At 38.6% G+C, this 27003-nt stretch overlaps 1 protein-coding gene across 1 annotated transcript in view; it reads left to right on the top strand.

The window, feature by feature from the left end:
• The window catches only part of qtgal (queuosine-tRNA galactosyltransferase), a 38231-nt gene extending 13522 nt beyond the window's left edge, over positions 1–24709 (top strand). Inside the window, exons 4-12 of the mRNA XM_030149003.1 lie at positions 4179–4243; positions 5190–5255; positions 7550–7645; positions 11559–11654; positions 15139–15263; positions 21270–21405; positions 21840–21908; positions 23393–23467; positions 24239–24709. Coding sequence (XP_030004863.1) covers positions 4179–4243; positions 5190–5255; positions 7550–7645; positions 11559–11654; positions 15139–15263; positions 21270–21405; positions 21840–21908; positions 23393–23467; positions 24239–24319 — 809 coding nt within the window. The 3' untranslated portion in view covers positions 24320–24709. The remainder of the gene's footprint in view (positions 1–4178; positions 4244–5189; positions 5256–7549; positions 7646–11558; positions 11655–15138; positions 15264–21269; positions 21406–21839; positions 21909–23392; positions 23468–24238) is intronic.
• Positions 24710–27003: the final 2294 nt, after the last annotated feature.

Genomic DNA, 27003 nt, shown 5'->3' with positions numbered 1-27003 from the left:
ATGGCCACGCCCCAAAACCAACCCTTAGTCGGCCATATTGGATTGAAATTTCCAAAATGCTGAGTCAGCGTTTTCGCTGACGTATTTTAACTATCTCCTACTAAACCGTTTGGACAAATGAGCTGAAAATCGGTGTACAGTATCTAGAGAAGTGGGGAATCAAAAGTTAGCCAAATTTTTTGAATCGGTGTCACCGTTTTTTTGCGATGAGGCTGCAAACTTTGTGAAGTTTTTTCGAAAATTTGCCATCACAAAAATTGCTATAGCTTAGACATACGAACACCGATTTGGCTGAAATTTGACTCAGGCGTCTATCTCCAAGGCCTACACCCATTTATTAAAAGAAATTGAAATTTCGCACTATACCGCCCCCTACAAATGTACATTTACAAAAATGAAATCAGTTCGGACATACGAGCACCAATTTGGCTCAAATTTGACTCAGACATCTGTCTCCCCGGCCTACACCTATTTGTCAAAAGAAACTGAAATTTTGCACTACAGCACCCCCTACAAAAATTTTTTATATTTTTTTATTAAAATTTCTTCAGTTCGGACATACGAACACCGAATTGGCCCAAATTTGACTCAGACGTCTATCTCCCAGGCCTACACCCATTTATCGGAAATATTTTAAATTTGGTGCCATAGCGCCCCCTACAATTTTACCTTTACGAAAATTACTTCACGTTAGACATACGAATACCAATTTGGCTCAAATCTGAATCAGTTGTCAGTCTCCCAGGCCTACACCCATTTATCAAAAGAAATTGCCACTTCGCTCAGTAGCGCCCCCTACAAATTTATCTTAAAGAAAATTGCATCAGTTCAGACATACGAACACTGATTTGGCTCAAATTTGACTTAGTGGTACATCTCGCAGGCCTACACCCATTCAATGGAACACATTAAATTTTGGCTCATAGCGCCCCCTACAGATTTATTTCTACAAAATTTTGTTCAGTTCGGACATACGAACACTGATTTGTCTCAAATTTGAGTCAATTGTCAATCTCCCAGGTCTACACCCATTCATCAGAAGACACAAAATTTGGTTCTAGAGCGCCACCTGCTGAACGATGAGCATACTTCCACTGGACGTGCCCTTGGCGAGGGCCTTTAGATGCCGCTTGCGGCTTTAATTTGTTATTCTGCCTTGTTTTGACCCTAAAACTCACAGAAAAACAAAACAACTGAAGAAAAGGAACACAAGCACATACTCACAGCTGCTTTTATGACACTGAATTAGCCGTAAATTCACAGCAGCACGTTTACCTGAAATAATGTCTCAGGGGTTAAAGGGTTAACTAATATTAACATTCAGAGAATTTTCAAGAATGCTTATGGGTCTGAAACAGTTTTAAGATGAAAATTGCAGTCGTAATTTCTACCAAACCAAGCAAAGTGTATTACAAACTACAGATGTGTTTGCTCAGTTCTCAGCATTTCTAAGATTCTCTGCCTTATTTGAGTGACTTTGTACTAACAGTTCACAAATATGGAGTTTTATTTAAAGTGACACTAAACACTAAAGTGTGTTTTTTGAGCACATAAACTCAAATATGTAACTCGGTTGTACTAAAAGACATCAGTGTTGGGGATAATTGTACATTCCATTTAAAAACTGACAAATATATACAAATCCCAAATCTGCATGTGAAAACAATTCAGCCCCTCCAGCTCCAGGACTCATGATTCATTTTCTGTAAGGGATTTTTGATAGATTTAAGGCCATTAATAGGTGTAAAACAGTACAAAAACTTACACTAAACCTCTCAGAGCATCATATGATAGTTTTATGATGATTTTTCAGAGAGATGAACCTCTTCTGCACATTTACAGACAATGATCACCACACTCTCAGCCTTTTTATGACTTTGTAGTCATTTTTAGAATAATGCAGTGGTTGGAGTTACACTCTAGATGTAAATTTACACTTTAAAGGGGTCATATTCTGCTAAACCTACTTTTATTAATCTTTGGTACATTTATTTGTGTATTTCTAGACCCAAATAGTTCATAAAGTTTGAATTTGAACCCTCTACTTCACAGGTGTCAAACATGCAGCCCGGGGGCCAAAACCGGCCCACCAAAGGGTCCAATCTGGCCCGCGGCATGATTTTATGGAGTGCAAAAATTACACTGAAGATATGAACAGTCAAAGGTGTTGAACTGGTTTTAGCCTGATGTGATCTAAAGTAAAATAATAGTCTAATAACCCTTATAATAAAACATGACCAACCTGAAAATTAAGTACAATTTGAACAATATTCTGTCTGTTACTAAATGTTTTGTGGATTTGTAGATCCAATTTGTAAGTTGTGTTAATAAGTTGATACATAATATTATAGATATTCTTATTTTAGTTACACATTCCAAACTTCAACATTTCAACAATATTATGTTTGTGTAACATTGTGTGTAAATGCACACATACAAGTGATTAGTTGAGGCCTAATATTGTTAAAATTTAGCTTATTTTTCTTAAGAAATTAACATTTTTTTCTGATTATTCACATCTTTTTTTGTGAAAAGATAGTTTGTAAATGTAAATATTTTCATAATTTAATGTTTTTTATTGCACAAAAAATGAAGAGAAAATCTTGGAGTTGTCATTATTTATAGGTTTTTATGCTATTATTTTAATGGTTCGGCTGGTTAGATCGAATTCGGCTGAATGTGGCCCCTGAACTAAAATGACTTTGACACCCCTGCTCTAGGTGCTGCAAAGCTATCTTTATATTAATTTTGGCAAAAAATCAAGTGGATTTCTACAACCTGTTTTCATTCTTCCGTAATTTGTTACATCTAAAGCTAGTTACGACATTTGCACATTTAAAGTCAAGACTTCCGACGAACATTTCTCAGAGTACAACATCATTGTTTGTCAGCAGCAGCGGTTGTAGTAAAAACTGAAAATATGTCCAAATTTCAAGCTGATTACCTAAAATGTTCAGTTGGTTGAACAGGACAGAGCAGCACAGCCAACAACCTGGAGGGGGCGGGGTATGGAGTGGTTCATTTGCATTTAAAGGGCCAACGCTCAAAACGACCTTTCTGGTGTCATTAGTCAGAAATATGGTTGAAGATGGACCTGTGGAGTTGAATTAATGAAGAATTCAGACCCAAGCATAGCATTTACAGTTTATGTAGACCACAGGGAAATGTTTTAAAGTGCATAATTCTATTTAAAACAAGCAAAATATCACTCCTTTTAGGGAAGAAAAGCTTGATACAGCTGTGTATTGGTAAGAATCTGGAAATACAATATGTGTTATAATACAGGTGTTACAATTATATATAGTGCAATACCGTAACCAAAGCAATATGTATATTACCCCTTATTTAACTGAAGTTGAAGAGTCAAATGGCCAAAGACATCACCACATCTGTCTTACAAATCCACAAATCTTTGTAAGTCAACTATTAATTTAAGTCTCAGTAATGTTTTATGAGAATCAGTAAATGATCACAAGTGTATTAGAATTGTTCACACCCTTAAATATACACTTAAACAGCTGGACTTTGTAGTCTATAGATAACATTACAGGAGGAAACAGGGGATTTATTAGGGACTATTTTCACCCTGAAATTTATTTACATCTGTGTATATTTATGGCAGCAAGAAGGAGGATCAGGATAAGAAGGATCAGCTAAAAGTAAACTGTGCTGCCCATGTTTATCGTCATAAAGAAACATGTCAGCCAGAGCCTGTTATGTTAATTATGTTGTTAGTTTTTTGACAACAGTGGAGGTCTTTGTTTGTACGGAAAGTGCTTGTTAGTAGGATCGATTCCTTGGTGGTTTTGACCTTTTCGTGATGTTTATGTGACAAAAGAAATCCTAGTATATCACCAGATGTTTTTTTTTTTCCTTGGTTTTAGTTTTCTTGGAGTTTGAGATGAGAAGAACGCAGAGGCTGAGGGTTTGGCCTTTAGTGTAGATGATGATGAAGACTGACACCAACAGACTTTAAAATTAATGGTTTAACAATCAGCAGTTATTGTTCTGATGGAATGCTTTTCTTCTAAAAGCAAAAATCTATATTTTCAGATGTTTGATGATTGGAAATCCATAATGCTTAGTAACACATGACTGAATGGAAACAGGCAGCACACAGATTCATATACAAACAGAATAAAACGCACATAAACATTGACTTTTGTTTTGTGTTTCAGTGGGATATGCAAAGAATAAGGCAATAGCTCAGAGTCGTGGACAATACTTGTGCTTTCAAGATGCGGTAAGTGTGTGTATGTGTTGATTTCACTGCCCAGATGTCTTTCATAACACATACAGTAATTATGTCAGAACTAATTAGATGATATTACTCTGCAGAAATTCACATCTACACAAAGGCTCCTGCAATGTAGTCTCTGTTTGACAGACCTGAGTCGTGTTTGACAAATAGTTGTTGTACTTGTGAGTTCAGAGCAGCTCTGACTTAAGTTCACTGATGTGTCGTTTGTCCTGCTACTGTGTTACTAATCAGAGGTCATAAAGGAGCAGTTCAACACACGAAAACCCAAGTCATTTCTGTTCATTTGTGTCTCTTCTGTTTTTTATTTTTATTTCTGTCACATCATCAGAAAATCTTTTCTGAAAATAGGATTTCTTAGAATAAAATACTCAATGATCACAAGATCCTTTTCTCAGGAAGCTGCCAACTCCTCCCATTCGTTCTGCTCGACACAGTTTACAGCATGTTGGGATGTAGCTTTTTTCTACAAGATGCAAGTAAACCTGTTTTCATGACTACATTTTAATGCTCATCTTTTTAGATTAAAAATGGGTTCTTTTCACTCCAGAGACCATATTAACAACACCAGGATCTTTCGAGACAGTGTTTTATTGAATTTTCTGGTTCATAATTTTGCAGTTTTAGAGAAAATTTCCATTGCTCTCTGTTGCACTGAATGTGTAAACAGGCAACTGTTTGTTGTCTTTTTGCACTAAAGGACTTTTGTAGCTTGTAGTACATTGAGTGTGAAGTTGTTGTTGTTGGGCTGCCCCCAAGTGGACAAAAATATCAATGTATTGGACATCAACAATGATACTTTCTACTTTTTGTGCTCTCTTATGTTTTCAGGATTTGCATTTTAATGTAAAGGAAGCATGTATGTGATTGCTGTAATATATACAGTATATGCAGTATGTGCACTATGATGTTTGTTCATCCTTTTTTCCAGGATGATGTTATGCTGCCTCAGAGGGTTCGTCTGCAGTTTGAAGCCTCTGTCCTCCACCCAGACTCTGTAAGCTCTGCCTCAAGTATTTGCTTACTCACTTCCTTTCCTCTCTGTTGCATTCTGCCTTCATTGCTCTTTCCCTTTTTCTCGCTCTTCCATTTCCCTTTCTTAGGCTTTCACTCTTATTTGTTTTCATTTGTGAGTGTAATGCAGATCTAACTAAGCACAAATGTTTGGGTTTAACTCTAATATGTACTTGTACAAGGCTGTCTGCATGTGGGTCCGATTTAAAAATATTGACATTGTTTATGTATGCAAGCATGAGGGTGTGCACTTCCATCCAGTTGGCGTGCTGAGCAGCGTTGAGTATCCGGTGTTGACGCTTTGAGTGGCCTGCAGTGTCAAAGGTCAAGGGTCATGAGTGTGAGGGAAGCGAGGGAGACAGCATGGAGACAGCAGGCTTGCTGCCCAGCACAAACAACCTGCCCCTTTCTGTTATGGTTGTAATATTTTATGGTTCTGGTTAAAAGCGAGACCCTTTATTTTGTTTTTCAGTTATGTAGACCCCCTCTGTTCTGCATGTGAGCTCCTCTTCATGTGTCATTGACCTTTTTCTACAGCTACTGCTAGGCCTTATTCATGTTTTATGTCGACCTGTGTTCACATATTATAGATAGATAGATAGATAGATAGATAGATAGATAGATAGATAGATAGATAGATAGATAGATAGATAGATAGATACTTTATTCATCTCATAGGGAAATTTACAGGTTCCAGCAGTATGACAAACTTAAGAACAATAATAGTAAAAACACAATAGTTGTAAAAAATGAGTCAGTGCAAGAGAGTGTTTAGAGAGTCTGTGCAATGAATGAGTCTGTGCAAAAGGGGAGTTTGTGCAAAGGGTACAAGTGCAGTGGAAACTTTTTTTATTGTATAAAATGTTTCCAGCGATGTTCAAATTCTGAGAAATCCAACATCTTCTTTTGTGTAATGGTAATTTTCATGTAGTTTCTGTTCAATGTTGTCATTTCGTTTGCTTCTTGTAATTGTGGCTATTTCTTTAGAATAAATGACGTCGGTTAGCTTATCCGGAAGCATGAGTCAAATCAGATTTTCTTTGGCAGTGTTGGTGAATGCAGTAACTCCCACATTATTTCACAATGTTATTAAAGTTCCCAGACTGCTGTACCAAAAAAAAAAAAAAAAATGCTTTAACTAAGCAATGGATTTAACTAAGCAAACAGGTAAGAGCCTCCATTGGATCATTACTGCAGTGATTAATAAGTTTAAGGTTAGACATGGTGTCCATGGATAAAGGTCACTTGTTCTGATGAGTCCAGATTGACCCTGTGCCAAAGTGATAGGTGGGAAGAGACTCGGATGAAATGATTACCCATCATGCCAAGTGCTTATAGTAAAAGCCTGTGGGGGCGGTGTTATGATCTGGAGTTGCTTCAGTCGGTCATGTCTAGGTTCAGCTACGTTTATTAGTCCAAAAAAAAAAAAAAAATGAGTGGAAATAAGTCTTGTGACATTGCATAAACATACCGAAATCATGCCACAGTGAATGTGTCCCATAAAAGGTTAAATATGATTAGATATTTGAGCTTCAGATTTCTCTTTTGGTTAGGTTGTTTATTTTGTTGTTTGGTTTGAGAGATGTCCAGAGGCAAAGATCACATAATGTGATTAACTATTTTAAAACATTTTCTTTATTCATTTATTTGGGCTACAATCATAATTTGTGACTCTAAAGCATTAGAGCTGGGGTCAGGCTTTTCAGTCTTGTTTGCTTTGAAAATACTGGATCATGGGATGTTTTTTTCTTTCATGCACTGCTTCACATTTCCAACATTGATTTTTAATTCGGTGAGCTTTTATTTTTTTTTCCCAAAACAGAGTTTAATCACAAAAACAAAACCGACAAATGACTTTTGAAGTATTCAGTTTTCCAAAAAGTAGATGTTGTTTTTCAGTTATCAGTTTACAAATACTGTCAAACACTTAACACATAACACAATACACACAATACATGAGATGTGATACAGATACAAAAATAGAATACAGTCATAGAATCAGCATATGCATAGAATACATTTTCAATAATTCATATACAAAAAAATAAAATAAATAAATACATAATAATTCTCATCCAAAATTTCATTAAATGTCAGACGATACATTAAATATCTTATCATCGCTATCAAGAAATGTTTTATTTTTTTCTTATTAACAAGGGCTAATGATTTATAAAGTGAGTTAAATTCAATTAAAAAATGAGGAACGGTTGGTTTGGAGGCTGAACTGTTTTTCCATGTTTACCAAGGTGTCTATATGTGTTTTTGCCGTCATAGCTGATTGGCTGTAAAGTTCAGAGGGTTCCAGAGGGATCTACGGAGCGTTACACTCGCTGGATCAACACGATCACTCAGGAGCAGCTCACCACACAGGTAATGTACATTAGGACACGTTTACGTTTTTGTGTGTAGGTGACAGGTCATATACCAGGCATCAACAAGGTAAGATTTGAAACAGGATATGTACTTGGCGTCATAGTTTCCACGGAAACATGATTGTACAGAGGAGGCTTCGTTGTTCATGACCTCTCAGTCCATCACGGTCCAGAGGAAGAAGCAGGTCACACAGCCATCTGTCTGTTTAGGATAGACAAGAGTGGAAACTGAACAGAAAACCATTTTTTATTTGATACAGCAGGAGACACATAAAAAAGGCAAAAATGTCACATAGTTTGATCTCTGGGTTAATCAGCCAAACAGTATTTTTATTTATTTATTTATTTTTATTTAACCTTTATTTAACCAGGAAAAAAAGGTCCCCTTGAGATTCAGAACCTCTTTTCCAAGGGAGTCCTGGCCAAGAGGCAGCATGAAATACAACACACAATTACAACACACAATAATTTACAGGACAAGTCAAACTATGAAAAACAAGTGCAAGTTATTGAGTTATTCTTTAGCACTTTAAGTTTGGATTTAAAAGCATTCAAAGAGATCAATTCAGTCAGTTTCCAGTCTTTTAGCAACATATTCCATGTGCAAGGAGCAGAGTAGTCAAATGGCCTTTTACCCAGCTCTGTATGGGTGAATGGCACAAAGAGGAACAAATGCTCATTATGCTCAAATGCTCATTTGCTCACTACCTTTATACGCTGGCAATGTGCTGTAATCAAGACCAAGGATCACACTTCATTTGCTTGTACTTTTTGGAAAACCTTATGTTCAGTCCTGACAAAAAGAGGCTATTGGTTTTAGTATTATATCACGAGTAATAAACCATCTGAACCAATCCAAGACACCCCAGAATACAGGATTTTAATATTAGGTATTATATAATGTAAGTGTAATGTGTGCTCATGTCAACATCACCTTTACTGGACTGCTACTCATTTTTTGACTGCACTTTAAACCATATAATATCTGTATTTTATACTTTTGTTTATTATATTTCTATTTAAAGCTTGGTACAGTTCACTGAATTTCTTTGCACATGAACAATGACAATAAATGCATTCAGTTCTACAAACGTGGCCAAGAGTTTTGGGAATGACACAAATGGATTCTGTGCTTTAATGTGATTTATTTGTCAGTAAAAATCTTTGAAACCTATGTAATACTTCTAATCATTCTTCACTGTACCCCAGGAAGGCTTGGAAAATGTAAAAAAACAAAACAAAACAAAAAAAAAAAGCAGCAAATCTTTTGAAAGCAAAACTTGTGTCTTTCACAAAAATTTGGGCCATGACTATATTCTGTTCATAGCCATGTATTTAAGTGAAATTATTTCTTAATTCTTGAAACTACTTCAAATTAAAAATAAAGATATGACAGTTATTTACAGAAAATGACAAGCAATCAAAATAACTAAAATAAAAAATTGCCCTTCTGACCTTAAATGATAACACCTTCCTTTCGTCATTCCAGAAGTCAAGTCCAGATCTGGACATTAGGAGGGGTCGCTTAATTTTCTCCAGAGCTGTAACCTGACTGTGTAGGAGGCTAATGAAAGGGTTGACTGAAGGAAAACTAATATATACCAGATTTATGGCAAATAATTCTACTGTTGGCAATGTTAGATCCATATGTCTACAAAAGATAAGACAAGCAGTCGCACCTCAGTGAAAGGCTGCGGCTGTCTTTCTATTTATGTCGACGTTGAGGTAATTTGCTGCTGTCTGGACAAAACACGGTGTCACTAAGGATACAAGGCAACCTGGACACACACACACACACACACAGTGTCTGCGTAAAGCTTTAGCTGACATTCCTGAGTATTTATATGAGATGAAATTTCACGGAGCATGAGAATGAGGTCATACATTGATTCTGCAGGCTTAAAACATCCCCCTTTTCCTTCCCTGCTCTCGCTCTCCACTTTGTTTTCAGTTTCTGGATCAAGAAACTGACTTAAACAGAGATTTACTCGTTTAACTTGATCCAGCAGGGTGGATAAGACTAGAGAGCTGGACCGTAAATGTTCATCTGCAGGGCATTAGATATGGTCATCCATGACCTTCCCCACTACACTGGATTCTCACTCATTCCTTCATCCACACCAACTCACTCTCTCTTGTTCTTTCTGTGTCCCCCTGTTTTCCCAGAACTCATTCTTATTCATCTTATTCATGCTTGGCTACAGCTTACTCCTGCTAAATGTTGCAATATTACAACAGAAAGGAGAGGAGATGTACGTAGGTGGACACACACACACACACACACACAGAGGCACTTAGTAGATTCTGTCCAGCTGTTGGACTGTTGGCTGAATCCAGATGTGTTCATTGGTTTCTCTTCATGTGTGATGCATTATGGTGTAGTACTTTGCAGTAACAAGAACACTCACCACTAAAACATGCAGACACACACACATGTACACACAGCGCGTATGATGTGGTGATGTAGTTGGAGGAAGAACACAACAACCTGGGATGACCCTCAGGTTCTAAAACACTGCTGTTACAAAACACACAAAAGAGGGACACGGAGGGGGTGGTGGGTTGGACGTGAGAAGGGGGCAGGGTGGTAGTGGAACAAATAAGTAGGGAGGCCTCTGTAAGAAGAGAAAGAAATATAGATCCTGAAACGTGGTTCTGGTTTGTTAAAGGGGAGAGAGGGAACGGCCAAAACAAACTCATTAGTCAGAGTTCATGGGTGAGAATCACAGGCCACATGTACCGTTTTTTTTCCAGGATTTAATTTAATGACTCCTCTGTCCGTGGTCATTCAGTGGTTTGTTCCTTGGAAAATAGGAAATTTCTACGATAGCGGCTGATTAATGCTCAACTTTGGCTGATATGGGTGTTACGTGTCCCGTTCTAACCATGACTCAGTCTATGATAGGCATATTTTAGATCCACATACCATCTGTAAGAAAATGCTGTTTCTGGATCTGTGTTGGAGAGACCCTGCTGAGAGATGAACTACAGGAGGTGAATCTAAAGACAGATCTGGTTCCACTTGTTCGTGGAATCCATGGCTTTGTAGGTTTACGGTGACTGTGAAGAGCTGCTTATATGTACAGCAGTGCACAAAAGTTTTCAGACACTTAAAATTTTGCATAATCTCAATTATTATAAAATATTCACCAAAATATCTTGAAAAGACGTGGCTGCATCAGACAGACACAAACAAATGCAAGTCATTTTTTTTGTTTATTGTTAAGAAAAAATAAAACTCAAGTCTTGATGGTTTCAAGGTGCTCTATTTTGCTGAAGCTACATTTTGACCTTGACGGTACAGAGCATGTGCAGAAGTGAACATGTAGATTTAGAGAATGGAACAAGACTTGGCTTGACTTTAGAGTGATTCTTGATGCAGTATATCACAAATTATAAAACTTGTTCCACCACTGTATGTATTTGATGTAGAGATTTAGTTGAACATGCTCAAAATCTAAACTCCTGGATTAAGTCAGATGTTGAATGTGTCATACTGTGGTAAAATACAATGTGTGTATGGTTTGAACAAACGAAACATATTAAGACCAAATCATCTTCAATATAACCTGGATGTGATTAATACCATCAGGGAGATGTTACGATGTGCCCGAGAGGAGAAAAAAATAGATACAAAAACTCATTTACTGTTTTTCCTTTTCCTTGTGTTGTTGTGTGTAACTGCACGAATATATGCCAATGACCACATTAAGCTGCTCACACTGACAGTATGTATGATGATGATGATGTCTGGAATGTTGACGCCTGTGTCGTCATTGTGTACTGTACTAATATATAACTACTGTACTAATATCACCGTATTTGGAGACCGTTAACGGAATTGCCCACTGTGGGATAAATAAAGGTATCTATCTATTTACAGACTGTTACCTGTTCTTCTTCTTCCTCAGGTCTACACATCTCATGGACCCACAGTCGTCATGCCAACGTGGTTCTGCTCTAGGGACTGCTTCCTGAAGGTTGGAGCATTTGACGAAGGAGGCAAGGTGACCGATTTATCCAAAGAACATCCACTGTGTTGCTGTTGAACAACCAAATGAGGACCTGAGTACCCTTCGCTTTATTAAATATTCTCATACCTGAGGTGACCATGGCCCTGTAAATATTATACTAATATTTAAGCCACTGTTGTTCCAATATAATAATAATAATAATAATAGTTGACTTCATTTACAGACTCTCCATTTACTGTAAAAGAGTAGATGCTGAGGTTAGTCAGCTAAGGTTGGATTACCCTCCATATATTAGGGAACTAAATACTGTATCAAGGTTATTATCGTTAACAAAAACTAACGAAATGATGAAAACTAGAATTGTAAAAACATTTTCGTTAACTGAAATAAATAAAAACTATAATTAAAAGAAAAAAACGATAACTAACTGAAACTGTATTGTGTGTTTACAAAACTAACTAAAATGCATAAAAATTATGGATCGAATTCCCGTCGTTTTCGTCTTTGTCAGTGTTGGATTGATATGAAATCAATTTATTTCCCTCAAGCAATTTTAGCTGCTGGCACCATATGATATTTAACGGTCCGTCACTTCTCGTCACTTGTCATTTAGTCGTCTTCTGGTCCCCACTCTACCTGGAAACATGGAGACTAAAGTTGGAAGAAAGCGGCAGAGTCCTGTCTGGGATTTATATGAATTTGACGGCGAAGAAGAGAAAAGATATAAAAAACTAAACTAAAACTAAGCATTTAGAAAATAACGAAAACTGATCAAAACTAGTAAACCTGCACTAAAAACTAATTAAAACTAACTGAATTAGAGAAAAAAAGTCAAAACTAAATACAACTAAACTGTAATGAAAAATCCAAAACTATTATAACCGTGTACTGTATTAGATTTAAAACAACTAAACTAATTGGCTAATTGGCAATCCCCGAACCCGGTGGTGGACCCCGGAAGTAAGGGATGCCGTCAAGCTGAAGAAGGAGTCTTATCGGGCCTTGTTGGCCCGTGGGACTCCCGAGGCAGCTGATGGGTACCGGAAGGCCAAGCGTGCTGCAGCCCAGGCGGTTGTGGAGGCAAAAACTCGGGTCTGGGTGGAGTTTGGGGAGGCCATGGAGGAGGACTATCGGTCGGCCTCGAGGAAATTCTGGCAAACCATCCGGCGCCTCAGGAGGGGAAAGCAGTGCGCCACCAACACTGTTTACAGTGGAAGTGGGGAGCTGCTGACCTCGACTGGGGATGTTGTCGGGCGGTGGAAGGAATACTTCGAGGATCTCCTCAATCCCACTGCCACGTCTTCCATAGAAGAAGTAGAGGCTGAGGTCTCAGAGGTGGACTCGTCCATCACCCAAGCTGAAGTCACCGAGGTGGTTGGCAAGCTCCTCGGTGGCAGGGCACCGGGGGTGGATGAGATTCGCCCTGAGTACCTTAAGTCTCTGGATGTGCAGGGACTGTCTTGGTTGACACGTCTCTGTAACATTGCGTGGCGGTCGGGGACAGTACCTCTGGATTGGCAGACCGGGGTGGTGGTTCCCCTTTTTAAGAAAGGGGACCGGAGGATGTGCTCCAACTATAGGGGGATCACACTCCTCAGCCTCCCGGGGAAAGTCTATTCCAGGGTACTGGAGAGGAGGATCCGACCGATAGTCGAACCTCGGATCCAGGAGGAACAATGCGGTTTTCGTCCTGGTCGTGGAACGCTGGACCAGCTCTATACTCTCCATCGGGTGCTCGAGGGTTCATGGGAGTTCGCCCAACCAGTCCACATGTGTTTTGTGGATCTGGAGAAGGCGTTCGACCGTGTCCCTCGTGGTATCTTGTGGGGGGTGCTTCGGGAGTATGGGGTCCGGGGCCCTTTGCTAAGGGCAGTCCGGTCCTTGTATGACCGAAGCAGGAGCCTGGTTCGCATTGCCGGCAGTAAGTCAGACCTGTTCCAGGTGCATGTTGGACTCCGGCAGGGCTGCCCTTTGTCACCGGTTCTGTTCATAATTTTTATGGACAGAATTTCTAGGCGCAGCCAAGGGCCGGAGGGGGTCCGGTTTGGGGACCACAGGATTTCATCTCTGCTTTTTGCAGATGATGTTGTCCTGTTGGCCTCATCGAACCTGGACCTTCAGCGTGCACTGGGGCGGTTTGCAGCCGAGTGTGAAGCGAGCGGGATGAGGATCAGCACCTCCAAATCCGAGGCCATGGTTCTCGACCGGAAAAAGGTGGTTTGCCCTCTCCGGGTCGGTGGGGAGTCTTTGCCCCAAGTGGAGGAGTTTAAGTATCTCGGGGTCTTGTTCACGAGTGAGGGAAGGATGGAGCGTGAGATTGACAGACGGATTGGTGCAGCGTCTGCAGTGATGCAGTCGCTGTACCGGTCGGTTGTGGTAAAGAAGGAGCTGAGCCGAGAGGCGAAGCTCTCGATTTACCGGTCAATCTACGTTCCTACCCTCACCTATGGTCATGAGCTTTGGGTCATGACCGAAAGGACAAGATCCCGGATACAAGCGGTCGAAATGAGTTTCCTCCGTCGGGTGGCTGGGCGCACCCTTAGGGATAGGGTGAGGAGCTCAGTCACCAGGGAGGAGCTCGGAGTAGAGCCGCTGCTCCTCCGCGTCGAGAGGGGCCAGCTGAGGTGGCTCGGGCATCTGTTTCGGATGCCTCCTGGACGCCTCCCTGGGGAGGTGTTCCGGGCATGTCCCACCGGGAGGAGACCTCGGGGAAGACCCAGGACACGTTGGAGAGACTATGTCTCTCGGCTGGCCTGGGAACGCCTCGGGATCCCCCCGGAAGAGCTGGAGGAGGTGTCTGGGGAGAGGGAAGTCTGGGCATCCCTGCTTAGACTGTTACCCCCGCGACCCGGCCCCGGATAAGCGGAAGAGAATGGATGGATGGATGGATAATTGGCTAAGATTAGAAAAATATGGATTGGGGTTAAAATAACAACAACCCCCCCCCCCCCCCCCTCTCTTTTTTTTTTTTTTCAACATTATCATCTGTACTGATGTGTTCCATCATCATTATGGTCATATTTACTTTACAGCTCAAAAAATTATACCTAATGGTGTTTTTACATCTGAAAGCCCAAACTAAGGTCCAGTTTTTTTGGTTGATTGCATTGTTTCCAGTTCATTTTGGGAGTGGCCTAAAATATCCTGCCATCATTATCTGTCATTTTGTAGACATGATGCATCTGGTAATTTGTTAATTTGCTTCTATTTTTACCTCTTCAGTCTTCTGTTTTTGACAGTGATACCCTTAATGTCCTGTGATTGGTCAGAAATTCCAATCTATCCTAAAAGGTTTTTCTGACCATACATGAAGCAAACCATGGTTCGCTTTGATCTGGATTGAGACCACAGACATAAAACCAGCCATTTGCATCATGATCCAGGGAAACTAATAATGGAAATATGGAAGATAATAATATAATAATGGAAATAATGGAACGTCTGGAACAAAAGAGCTGGGTGTGAAAGTGCCCTAATGCTTTAACTCATGATTGTTGTGACTCTGTCCTCTCTTCAGGGAGTCCCAGAGGACCTGCTCTTCTTCTACCAGAGTCTTCGTCAGGGACTGGGCGTGCACAGAGTCGACCAGTGCCTGTTGGTTTACCGTTATCATGAAAAGGCCGCCACACACTCCGTGACAGAGTTAGTCTCTCCCCCTCCACCACTAAGTTACTCACACATACTTTACACAGGGATGATCCTCCACCTACTCACAGCTGCTGACTGGCATCTAAGATTTTCTCATGGCTCGATAGTCTCTGTCTCTCACAAATAGATGCATGGTTTTGCAATCTTGACATTCTCACAATGTGGTTTTGTAATTTTACTTTTCCAGCCAGTGAAACAGGAATTTCAACCTGTTTTGTGGCTCGGTTAATCATCAGTGTTTTATAGATGAGGATCAGACCTCACTGTGAACAAAAGTATGTTTTAAAAGGAGCTGACACTCTTGTTGGAGGGTCGTGTAGTTCTGCAGGTAATAGGGGTTGACCGATAAGAGTTCTTCAGGCCCAATAGTAATACATGTTATTAGTAATCGAGGAGATTCATGCCTGTGTTTGGAATAACACACCAACACAAAACTTCATGTAAATTCCTTGAAGTGTATTTTTAATTTAGGTAATTTTTTCAGCATTATTTTAAAGGTCCAGTGTGTAATATTTAGTGGCATCTAGTTGCAGATTACTGAGTACCTACTCCAGTCTCTGCTGTGACAGTTGCTAAAATCAAGAAAAAGTTTATTTTGCCCATTTTGGGCTTTTTACCTTAAGGCATAGCAACTCTGGTCCAGACTCTGGGCCTGAAATGTGAAGCCAGTGTGAAAAGTTTCAAAATCTGCATTAATGTGAATGTCCACTGGGGGCTGGCTCTAAAAGCAAGTCAATCCCCGTAGACCCCCATGTTAAAATAGACAACTGCACAGCTGAAATAACATGTTTACAGCCTGGTGCATAAATGGTTTTTGGTTCTGTAATCCACTTCCCCCTCTGTGATCACTGCACAGTGGGTGAATTTTGATATAACCCACCTGTTTAGATTATATTAAGACAAAAAAAAAAGATGCATCATGAAGGGAAGGGAGTGTCCACTGTGATTGACAGGTGAGTCTGTTTTTACCAGCATTAACTCAGCTTTCAAATCAGACACTCAGAACTCTTGTTTATTGAATAAAGCATATTTTCCACACGGACAGGCAGCTCTACTTTAAATGAAGTTAAGGAGTTGCAATAACGTGACCATTGAAGGATTCTGTCATGAAGTTTACTAGTATTAAAATAATATTAAGTTGCTTAACTTGGCTGCATTAACTGATGTTAGCATTAAAATGTATTGAAATAGGTGGTCTATCAACTAGTCTGCAAATTAGCTCAGGTAGCTGCACTGGTGTGGATATACATTTCAGAACATTCACATTATTGTTATCACACCCAACAGATTATGTTCCATTTACTAAGGATCTGAAAGGACTTGATGGTGTTTATTATCACACTGTTGTGGACATGGTGGGTGTGGTCAATATGCTCTTCAGCTCCACCCTCTTGTTTCCATGTATTTAATAATAAGTATCAGGCATACTATAGTATATAGTACAGATATGCTTAGACTGGGAAGATTATTACTGTTATTAATTATATAAGGAGAAGGGGTGGGAGTTTATAAATTATGCTTCTTCTCACTCCTTTTCAAATATATATTATATGTCTTATGTTTAAGTGTTTTGTTTATTTATTTTCTTTTGTTTTGACATTCATATTCGAAATAAATACATCAATCAATCAATCAATCAATCAATCAATCCATTCCATAAACCAACATGACAGTCATGTTATGCATCTTTAGTTGCAGTTTACAAATCAATGTTTTACATCAGTGGCTTCGTTCTCTATCTGTAGTCATACTCGTACATAGTGTATGCACCTTAACACTGCATTCTACTTGCTATAAAACACAAAATGTGGATGAAGAGGAAGTCTGTCATGAGCCTCTGTTGAAACATGGTGGAACAACATGTAGGACCTGCTCATAAGTGGTTCATTTTAATGGAGCAGAAACACCACAATTCTTATTTTCATTTGATTAAACACTAATAAAACTACAGTTCTGAATATATTCAGTTTCTACAAATAGCTCTTTCTAAATCTTACACACTGAACCTTTAGTTGAAAATATGAATATATAAATAATCAACATAGCTGCCCAGTAAATGAAACCTCACATGCATGTATTAGAGCCAAAAAGGTTGAATATTGGCTCCTCTAAAGACATAAATTCTAAATCTTTACTGCCTTGTTTTCACCTACGTTTACCTCCCTGTCATCCCTTCTATCCTGTTATCCCTTCCTTCCTTCCTTCCTTCCTTCCTCCCTCCCTCTCCAGAGTCCATCCTCAGCTCATAGATCTACTCGCATTGACGCACCCCTTCACCAGTCATCCCTCCCGTCTTCATCTTTCACCATCTGTCTATTTGTGGAGCCCTATTTCAAGCTCGCCTCTCCTACTTTCCTCTCTTACCCGTTTCTTGTCGCCCCTTACATCCCCTGCCTACCTATTTCCTGTCTGAAATGAAACCTTTATCTTCCTTCTGTCCAATACACATGCTCGTGTAAATGCAGAGGCCCTGTTCCTGTGGTGAGAAGTGTCAAAAAGAAACCAATGCAAGAAGTTTGTTAACATAGAAAGGCTCTGTTTATGAAAGTGCTGGTTTGTGTGCAACTGTATGAATGCGTATATGTTTGTACGCCCACTCTGTTTGTTAATCTATATCATAGTGTGTCATAAATGTGTTTGTCTTTTGATCTGAAGGGTATTAAGGGGATGAAGGTTTCAGTATTTGTATATAGATAGGTTGCTGCCGTGTCTTGCAATCAAAGCCTGAATTGAGAGTGTGTAGCAAACCCACTGTGGAGACCACCCATATTCTACGATGGTGGTTGGTTTAAGTTTATTTGTCATTTGAGGCCCACTGTTAGACATGGTTAGACCCAGAATCAGAAAATGAGAGTGAAGTTCAGTTCCTGTTGTGAGTGTATCTGTATAATTACTATTAGTGCCTTGTGTAAGTGTGAGAGAGAGGGTTTAGTGACCCAAGGGCCAAAACCAACCCTCAGTCTGGGACTCTACATCGGCAAAAGATAACAAAATGACCCCCCCCTCCAAAAAAAAAAAAAAAAAAAAATCAATAAAAACACTACATTTTACATTTTATCACAAACTTTGAAAATGTCAGCACACTTAATTTGCAGGCAGAACATTTGTACAAAGCACAGTCAACACAAACAGAAAAACAAAGCAAGCATTTTTCTTATAAATTATTACACTGTTTTTCACTTAATACAATGCATTTGATGATGCTTATAAAATGGTGTTTTGAAAGGGAATTACAGCACATTGACACATACTGCCATAAAAAACAATTACTAACAAGAAATCTGGCCTTCTTAACATAAAAATGGCTTGAATTGTAAAGCAGTTAGACAAATCATGTTCATAACTCAGTGTAGAATAAAGGGTCAAGGCCAGTGTAGCAACATTACTTTCCTTCAGAGTACTAGGAAAACATACACACAAATACCTAAAAAGCTCAGAAAAAAGTTCAGCATTTTCTAAATAATTTTTTTCTGTAAATTATGTTTATAACTATAAATGTTTGATCATATGACTGTTAACACCAAGGGATTTTGGGTATTTCAGGTGGCTCCTCTGTATATTTTTCTCTGTAGAAGTCTGAAGACCACTGTTGCTCAAACTCATTCAGTAAAATTCAGCATATGGAGTCTGTGATTCAGAATAATAAAAGATGTAGTGCGGAATGATGGGACTTGTTCTCCCACCATTTTGAGTGAAAAGCTATGGTCAAAACTTATGACCCAGAAATCATGATTACCCAGAAATGGGAATGCAACGATATGAAAATTTCATATCGCGGTTATTGTGACCAAAATTATCACAGTTGTCAGTATTGCGGTATTGTTGAAATTGTGCTGAAAATGTTCAAAAAGTACTTACATACAAATGTGCATTAAAGATGTCACCTTATAGGTAGAGAGAGAGAGAGCCAATGAGAGCGCAGCAACCCAGAATGTCAGCCAATGAGAGCGCAGTGTCACAGAACGTCAGCCAGTGAAAGTGCAGCATCACAGAATGCCAGCCAATGAGAGCGCAGTGTCACAAAACATCGGCCAATGAGAGCGCAGCATTACAGAACGTCGACCAATGAGAGGGCAGCGTCACAAAACATGGGCCAATGAGAGCGCACCTACCCAAAATGTCAGCCAATGAGAGCGCAGCGTCACAAAACGTCAGCCAATGAGAACGCAATGTCACAAAACGTCGGCCAATGGGAGCGCAGCGTCACAAAACGTCGGCCAATGGGAGCGCAGCGTCACAGAACGTTGGCCAATGAAAGCGCAGCGTCACAAAACGTCAGCCAATGAGAGCGCACCTACCCAGAATGTTGGCCAATGAGAGCGCAGCGTCACAAAACGTCAGCCAATGAGAACGCAATGTCACAAAACGTCAGCCAATGAGAGCTGAGCGTCACAGAATGTCAGCTAATGAGAGCATAGATACATAGATAGATAGCTCTAAATGTAATGTCATGAGATAACTTTTGTTGTGATATGGCGCTAGAGAAATAACATTTGATTGATTGGTAGTCCGGGTTTATTTTAAGAGCAAATACAAACAAAAAATTAAGTGACTATCAGATAGATAGCTAGACAAACATTATAAACTGGCATGTGCGCTTGGAATGCTGCTGCTTCTCCAGGAAATGAGCAGTACTGTGAGTTTTCAAAGTGCTGTAATCAAACACAGTTATTATGATAATTAGAATTTAAATGCTAATACTAACCATAGGGAATTTTACTGCTGTTTATCGTTATACCGGGAATCATTACATCCCTACCCACAAGATTAATATTACTTGAATTATTCAATTATTCAGTATTGCTTGAATTAAGCAAAAAATCTTGAATTAAGCAAAAAAAAAATCTGCCAATGAAACAAGTGAAAATTATGTTGGTAAGATGTCTTTAAATAAGATTTTTAAGATCTATTGTCTAAAAATAACTTCTTATATCTCTTTGAAAAGTTACTCTTTAGGTGACTATATCTTATTTTAAGTGTGATGAGATATTTTGACTAGAAATGAGAAAAATACACTTGGTAAGATTTAGATTTTTGCTGTGCTGAAATGTGGAAAGGAAATGTTGTGAACAAACTGTAACTTTTGGTCTGACTTGCATTGGTTTCAGGCACAAGTTACGTAACAGCCGCTGAAATGACTCGTCATAATCCGTTGCACAAGAAACCTGTGTGTGTCCATACAGTTTGGTAGTGTAGGTCAAAGATGAACCTGAAATATGATCTGTTAGCGAAAGTAGAAAGTTTACTGTTGTTTTCTTCTCTTCCCTGAGGAGTTATCTGAAACTAGTCTAACCACTTTGTATAATATAACTTTATTAATGACAGCAATACATCAGTGTTCTTCTCCCTCAAACACCTAAACAGTCACCAGTGACCAAAAGCATCTACTGATCTAAAATATTTAATAACTATTGATCCACTAATCCTATCAATGCATGTACATAATTGAGGTAAAATGCAGTTTGTCATCTTTTCATGGTCATCAGATTTGACCCATTTGGATGTTTCGAGGTTCCGTAGTGAACGTGGAAACACCATCATCTTCTGCAACACTAGTTTCACTAGTAAAACCTATGTAGTTTTTAAGGTCAATTAATGATATATTTTGTTGAAAAAGGCTGTTTTCTTCAGTGTTCTGTGTTGTGAGATAACTTTTGAATCACTTCTAAGTTTTTATGAACATCTACATGATCAGTGAATTAAATATAGGAAAGTATCTGAGTGAAAGATAACAAATGGTGAGAAATAAGATGAAGAGAAATAAACTGGAAGTCAGCGGGAAGTCTTTAAATTTTAGTGGACATCTCTTTGTAGCATCACCTCATTTGGCATCCTTGTTGTAAAGTTTGTGATTCCATTTATATGCCATCAGCTAAAGGTGCCAAATTTGGTTATGGATTAAATTAAACAACCAGTCTTGGATTATGTCTACATATGCACATATTCATGCCTTTGACACTGCATTCTCTGATCCTCCGTCCTCCCTCCATCTTCTTCCAGGGAAACCATTTGGAAGATGCGTGTTGACTTCCTGCAAGAGAGAGTCCTCAGCCAATGGGAACACTTCACCATATGGAATGCTGGGAAACAGGGCAGGAAGCTGTACCGAAGCCTGAGCCTGATCAATCAGAAGAAAGTATGTTGTCTCCCACTATTTAACTCATTAAAACCTGACGTGTCATTGCTGACACACCCTGTGCATATGCAGTTTGGACAGCTGTAACTCTTTCACTGTTTGTCCAATTGGAAAAATTCCAACGGTTTCTGAAACCTGAGACGTGCTTTATAGGTTTTATTGGGTCATTGCAGCAATTCCACTCACGCCTTCACTGGAAGCTGGAGAAGAAGCCATCTTAGCAGTATTATAACATGCAGTAAATTGTAAAGGGGTTGCTAGATTTTGAAAGATCTGGAAAAATAAGCAAACAGACTCACTCACAGCATCTTTTCTAACCTTTCAGTTAGTTAAAACAAGAAATAAAGTCCAGTCCATTTTAGGCTTAGGGTTTAAGGGGTTAATAATGTGCTTAATGTTTTTAAACTAAAAGGTCTTTCTTCTGTGTTTATCAGGTCAAAGCCCTCTGTGATGTGGATGAGAATAAGATTCACAAAGGCTTCTACACGTATGAAGAATCTAAGGTGAGATCAGCAGGTGGTGTACAGGGATTAGATGTGACAGTAAGAAGAAACTTTAAAAAATGGATAAATCTGCCTCTCCCTGCAGCTCTCCTCATTTCGTTCTAAAGGCTTATATTAATGCTCATATATGGTCATCTCTTTCACTGTAATTCTATCTGTACAACTGAACCAACCACCACAATGAGTACATGAAAACTGGGAGACTGGAACTTAGCCTTATACTGGATAAATGATATGTAGTCTTGGACTTCTATCGTGAACTCATTGGATCCAGCTAAAGCCATGCGGTTAGACCAGAGATATTACTGGTAAATTAACATTACAGCTTATGTGTTTAGATCCAATCCGATCCAACTTTATTTGGAAAGCACTTTAAAACAACCACAGTGGACTAAAATGCTGTACAGAAAATAAATAAAAACCAAAATAACAGTGTAAAATACAAGAATAGGTTAAAAAACATAGAACAACTGTTAAAAAAATAAAATAGAATAGAATAAAAAATAAATAAATAAAAATAAATAGAAATACAGAAGACAGATAAGACTTAAATAAAAGAATAAAATACAAGAATAGATTAAAAACATAAAAAGCTGTACAAGTTGTTGTTTTGTTTTGTTTTTAAACAAAGTTTTATGTTTAGGTCATGTCAGGAACAAGAAGTTGATGTCAAACACAACAACTGTTTTATCTTTATCTATATAGTGTGTCAGCTGTTGACAACCAGTATTTCACCATCAAATGAGCCTTTAAAACATGGGTCGGCAACCTTTACTATCTAAAAGCCATTTTAGAACTGAAATAGAAAAAAAAAAACTGTCTGGAGCCAAAAGATATCCCTATATGTTTTACCTCAAAGGGGTGACTGTTTAGGATTAGTTTGTACAGAGTATGTCAATGATCAGTCCAAGTTTCTGTGCATTTAAAGATCTACAAAAAAATTACCAAACTGCACTTAAGAAAACTAACACTTATTATTGTGTTTGTGCAGAAAAAATTGACTGGTATATGATGCAAATGTAGTAATTGTCATAGAATAAAACAGTCTACTTTTACTACTAGTAGTACTATTTTTTAATTCAGAATGACTTTATGGTTGCAACAATAAAAAAAAAGTGTTAAAAAAAAAAAGTGTTATACATTTCCATATATTTGTTGACATAGCCACATGGAGCCACTTGAAAAGGGCCCAAGAGCCACAGGTTGCCTACCCCTGCTTTAAAACATCTGGAGGGATAGGAATAGCTAGAAATAGACAGATAGGAAAGCCCTCCTTTTGGAAATATCCTGAACTGGATAAAATTTCTTGTCCAGGAAAAACTCCCCATCTCTACTTTAATGTCATAGTGAACATGGCTGTAAAGTCATCAAACCTTTAAAGCCACATGTCTAAATAAGGGTTAACTAATTTCTTTATTTTTTTTCGTTGAATTGAATTTATGCATAGCTGTTTCTATGTCACTGTTCTGTTAATGTCCCTCTAGGAGAGGCCTAAACCGAAAATCCCAGTTCTACACTACAAAGACGCCTCCGCCCCTTTTATCATCTGTGTTAAACTGGTGAGCAGAAAACGCGTTTGTGTGTTTTATGTTTGCTGTTTCTGACCATCCGTCCCTCAGGTCTGTAATCTGCGCTAACTACATAATGATCGAGGGCGTGTGCCCGGACGTGACACACACACATGCACACACACAGGACGCAGGCAGGAAATGGGTAGAGACGGCCGCTTGATCTTTGATCACATGGAGCTTGTACAAACAACTGATGTGCCGTTTTCACGTGTCATATATAGAGTTAAAGTTCACACTGAAACACAGGACCATGGAGCAGATGCATAGTGGTCTCCACCAAGTGCATCCTGTGTGTTCATTCATTTTTTTATGAATGTGCAATCACACAAATACAATAGTTCAGGCAGCCAAGTCACTAATCACCTATTTATCACCCAGCCAGATTCAGACATCAAATCTGGTGTGACCCCACCTACACGGGATACTAATTGCTCAATTATGGGAATTGGGAGAAGTAATCGGAATCAGAGGCCAAGGAGGCCTGGGCTCAATCATCTTCTCTAATGTTCTCTATGAAAAAACACCCACACAAACATCTGCACTCAATCAAACAACTTTTTGCCAAATCCATCTATTATATTTTTTTGTTTTGCTCTTTGCACCTGTAGATGTGTATCACTCTAGACTGTTGATGACCTTTGGTGTTTGATGCAGGATGTGAAGTAACGTTCATTTAAAAGAAACAAATGAGGTTCCTTTTAAATTTAGGGAAATGTTAAAAAGGTTTCTTCTGTTTGTCTCATATTGTTTCATTTTTAGGACATGACAGGAGGTGTTCTGGAGGAAAATCTCAACTCATTGCAGCTGAAGGAAGGAATAGATTATTACCATTTCAACTGAGGAACGTAGAGGGGCACCGCAGCTTTAACTGGCACAGAGGAGGAGTATATTCAGCCTTGTTCAGATTTCCAGCCCAAATCCATTTTTTGGTTTGTCCACATTTGTCTGGGCAGCAAAAAAAACACATGAAACTAAACTAATTTTTTTTTAAAGTGGAACGAAACCACATTTGGAGGTGGTATAAAAGTGATTCCCATCAAATTTCGACAGATGCGTCACAGTCCGAGTTGAACTGTCCGCCGGCGCTTTGGGGGCGGGACCGATGGATCCACATCATCAGAGTAAGGATGTAGTTACTGACACCGTACAGAGAGGTTGGTAATATGTGGACAAATTCAATCTGATTTGAGCAACAAGTCAGATTTGACTGCAGTCGGAACGTAACGTATTATATATATATATATATATATGTATATATATATATATATATATATATATATATATATATATATATATATATATATATATATATATACATACATATATAATATATATATGTGTACGTATAATACGTAACATATTATATATATATATATATATATATATATATATATATATATATGTAGAGAGAGAGAGAGAGAGAGAGGAGAGAGAGAGAGAGACGTTACTAAGGCCAGGAAAGAACACTGTGACTTGTATGAAATGTACAACAAGATACTTTTTGTGACTAAGAGTAGAAATTTGCTTAAAGTTGACATAAATGCTCTTGTAATTCTGTTGCATCACATATGAACCATAACAATGGAATTTTCACTCTATGTTCATGTTTTTTTGGGGGGTTTTTTTGTCTTAAAACAAAACGTAGATGCCATAATGAGTATAATAGAAGTGATTTAGCTTGTTCAATACCTCCCTGTGAAAGACATTTATCTCAAAGTCTCAAATCAAGTCATTTTGGTGCCAAATTAGTGCCCTGGCCACGCAAACAGATATTTTTCTAGACCTATATTCTCCTGTCCACACAACCGTCATTTTACTAAATATCTCTGTTCACATGACAACACAAACACTTGCACAAACCATTGCCTCTGTTGCACTTAAAGAGGTGATATTTAGCTTTTTTTTTTAATGGAATTGTGCATTTTAAAACATTTCCTTGTGGTCTACATAAACTGTAAATGCTATGCTTGGGTCTGGATTCTTCATTAATTCAACTCCACAGGTCCATCTTCAACCCTATTTCTGAGTAATGACACCAGAAAGGTCGTTTTGAGCGCTGGCCCTTTAAATGCACATGAGACACCCCACCCAGGTTGTTGACTGAGCTGCTCTGTCCCGTTCAACCAACAGCTGAACATTTAGGTTAATCGGCTTGAAGTATGGACTACAATCGCTGCTGCTGACAAACAATTATCTCGTACTCTGAGAAATGTTCATCGGAAGTCTTGACCTTATATGTGCAAATGTCATGATGTAACTAGTTATAGACGCAACAAATTAAGAAGGAATTCGAATAAATTGTAGAAATCCACTCAATTTTTGCCAGAATGAATATAAAGATAGCTTTGCAGCACCTGGAGGGTTCAAATTCAAACTTTATGAACTATTAGGGTCCAAATACACAAATAAATGTACCAAAGACTAATAAAAGTGGGTTTAGCAAAATATGACCCCTTTAAAGCTCTGGACACCGTGGATAACACTGGACGTGACAGATGCAGAGACTTTAATCTGTCATGAAGCAGAACAGCAACAAGTTAAAATATAAACTTAAGTTTATATTTATTTTCTTTACATTGGGTTTACATGGATTTCACCATGACACCAGTGCAGTCTGTCTCCCAAAGCTATCCATGCTGACCTCAACCTACTGCAGGTCATACACTGATTTATACACATGGATTTAATGTTTTAGATGCAGCGTCATTACACATCCATACATAGACGAGAGAAAAAAGATATGGATGTGTGTACTTACGCTACATTTGAAAGGCACATAACTGTTGTTAAGGTAATACAATGAACTGTTTCTTATCCCTCAGGTAAGAAAGTGAGAAATAAAAGGGAACACTGCTAACAAATGAACGTGCAAGCCAGTAATGTTTATGTTTTCCAGAATTGTACTTTTTGGAAGACAGATCCATGGAACTAGACAGCATAAGTGAGTGTGAGAGAAATAAAATGTTGCTGTGTTTTCAGACTTCGTAGACTGATATTGGTATTTCTAAACCTACAAGCTTAGATTTGCGTTTGATTGGCGTCGGGAGGTTTAACTTCTAAAGGGTGGGATGTTTTATAACCAGAATCCTTACTAGGCTTTCTTTTCAGTGTTCTCTGATGCAACGAAGCAAAATTAGTTACACACACACATCTGTTGCAAATGTACAAACATGGGTACTGCACATATTTGTTTTTCTTATTTTGGGTCTCTTATGAAACTTAAAGAACAATAACCTCTTTCAGGGAGTACATTTATGATACATAAACACACACAAAGAGTTTATTTTACCTCACAGAATGTGGAGTTTTTCTGCCCAAAAGGTAAACAGACCTTTCCCCACATATCTCCCACCCTATTTCCTGGGTCTGCCTTACTGTAAATCTGGCCACAGCAATTTGTAGGGAAGCGGCAGGATGGGCCTCGAGTCTAACAAAAAATATTTCATTACCTTTGTTTGTAATCACCACTTAGCGTACTGTAGTGTGAGTGTACACTTACATATTAGCTGCACTGCAATCTGTTG

Source organism: Sphaeramia orbicularis, chromosome 1, assembly GCF_902148855.1.
Source record: "Sphaeramia orbicularis chromosome 1, fSphaOr1.1, whole genome shotgun sequence".
In the NCBI taxonomy this organism is placed as follows: domain Eukaryota; kingdom Metazoa; phylum Chordata; class Actinopteri; order Kurtiformes; family Apogonidae; genus Sphaeramia; species Sphaeramia orbicularis.
The sequence above is the reverse complement of the archived record's forward strand: the minus strand, read 5'-3'. Positions and strand labels throughout refer to the sequence as shown.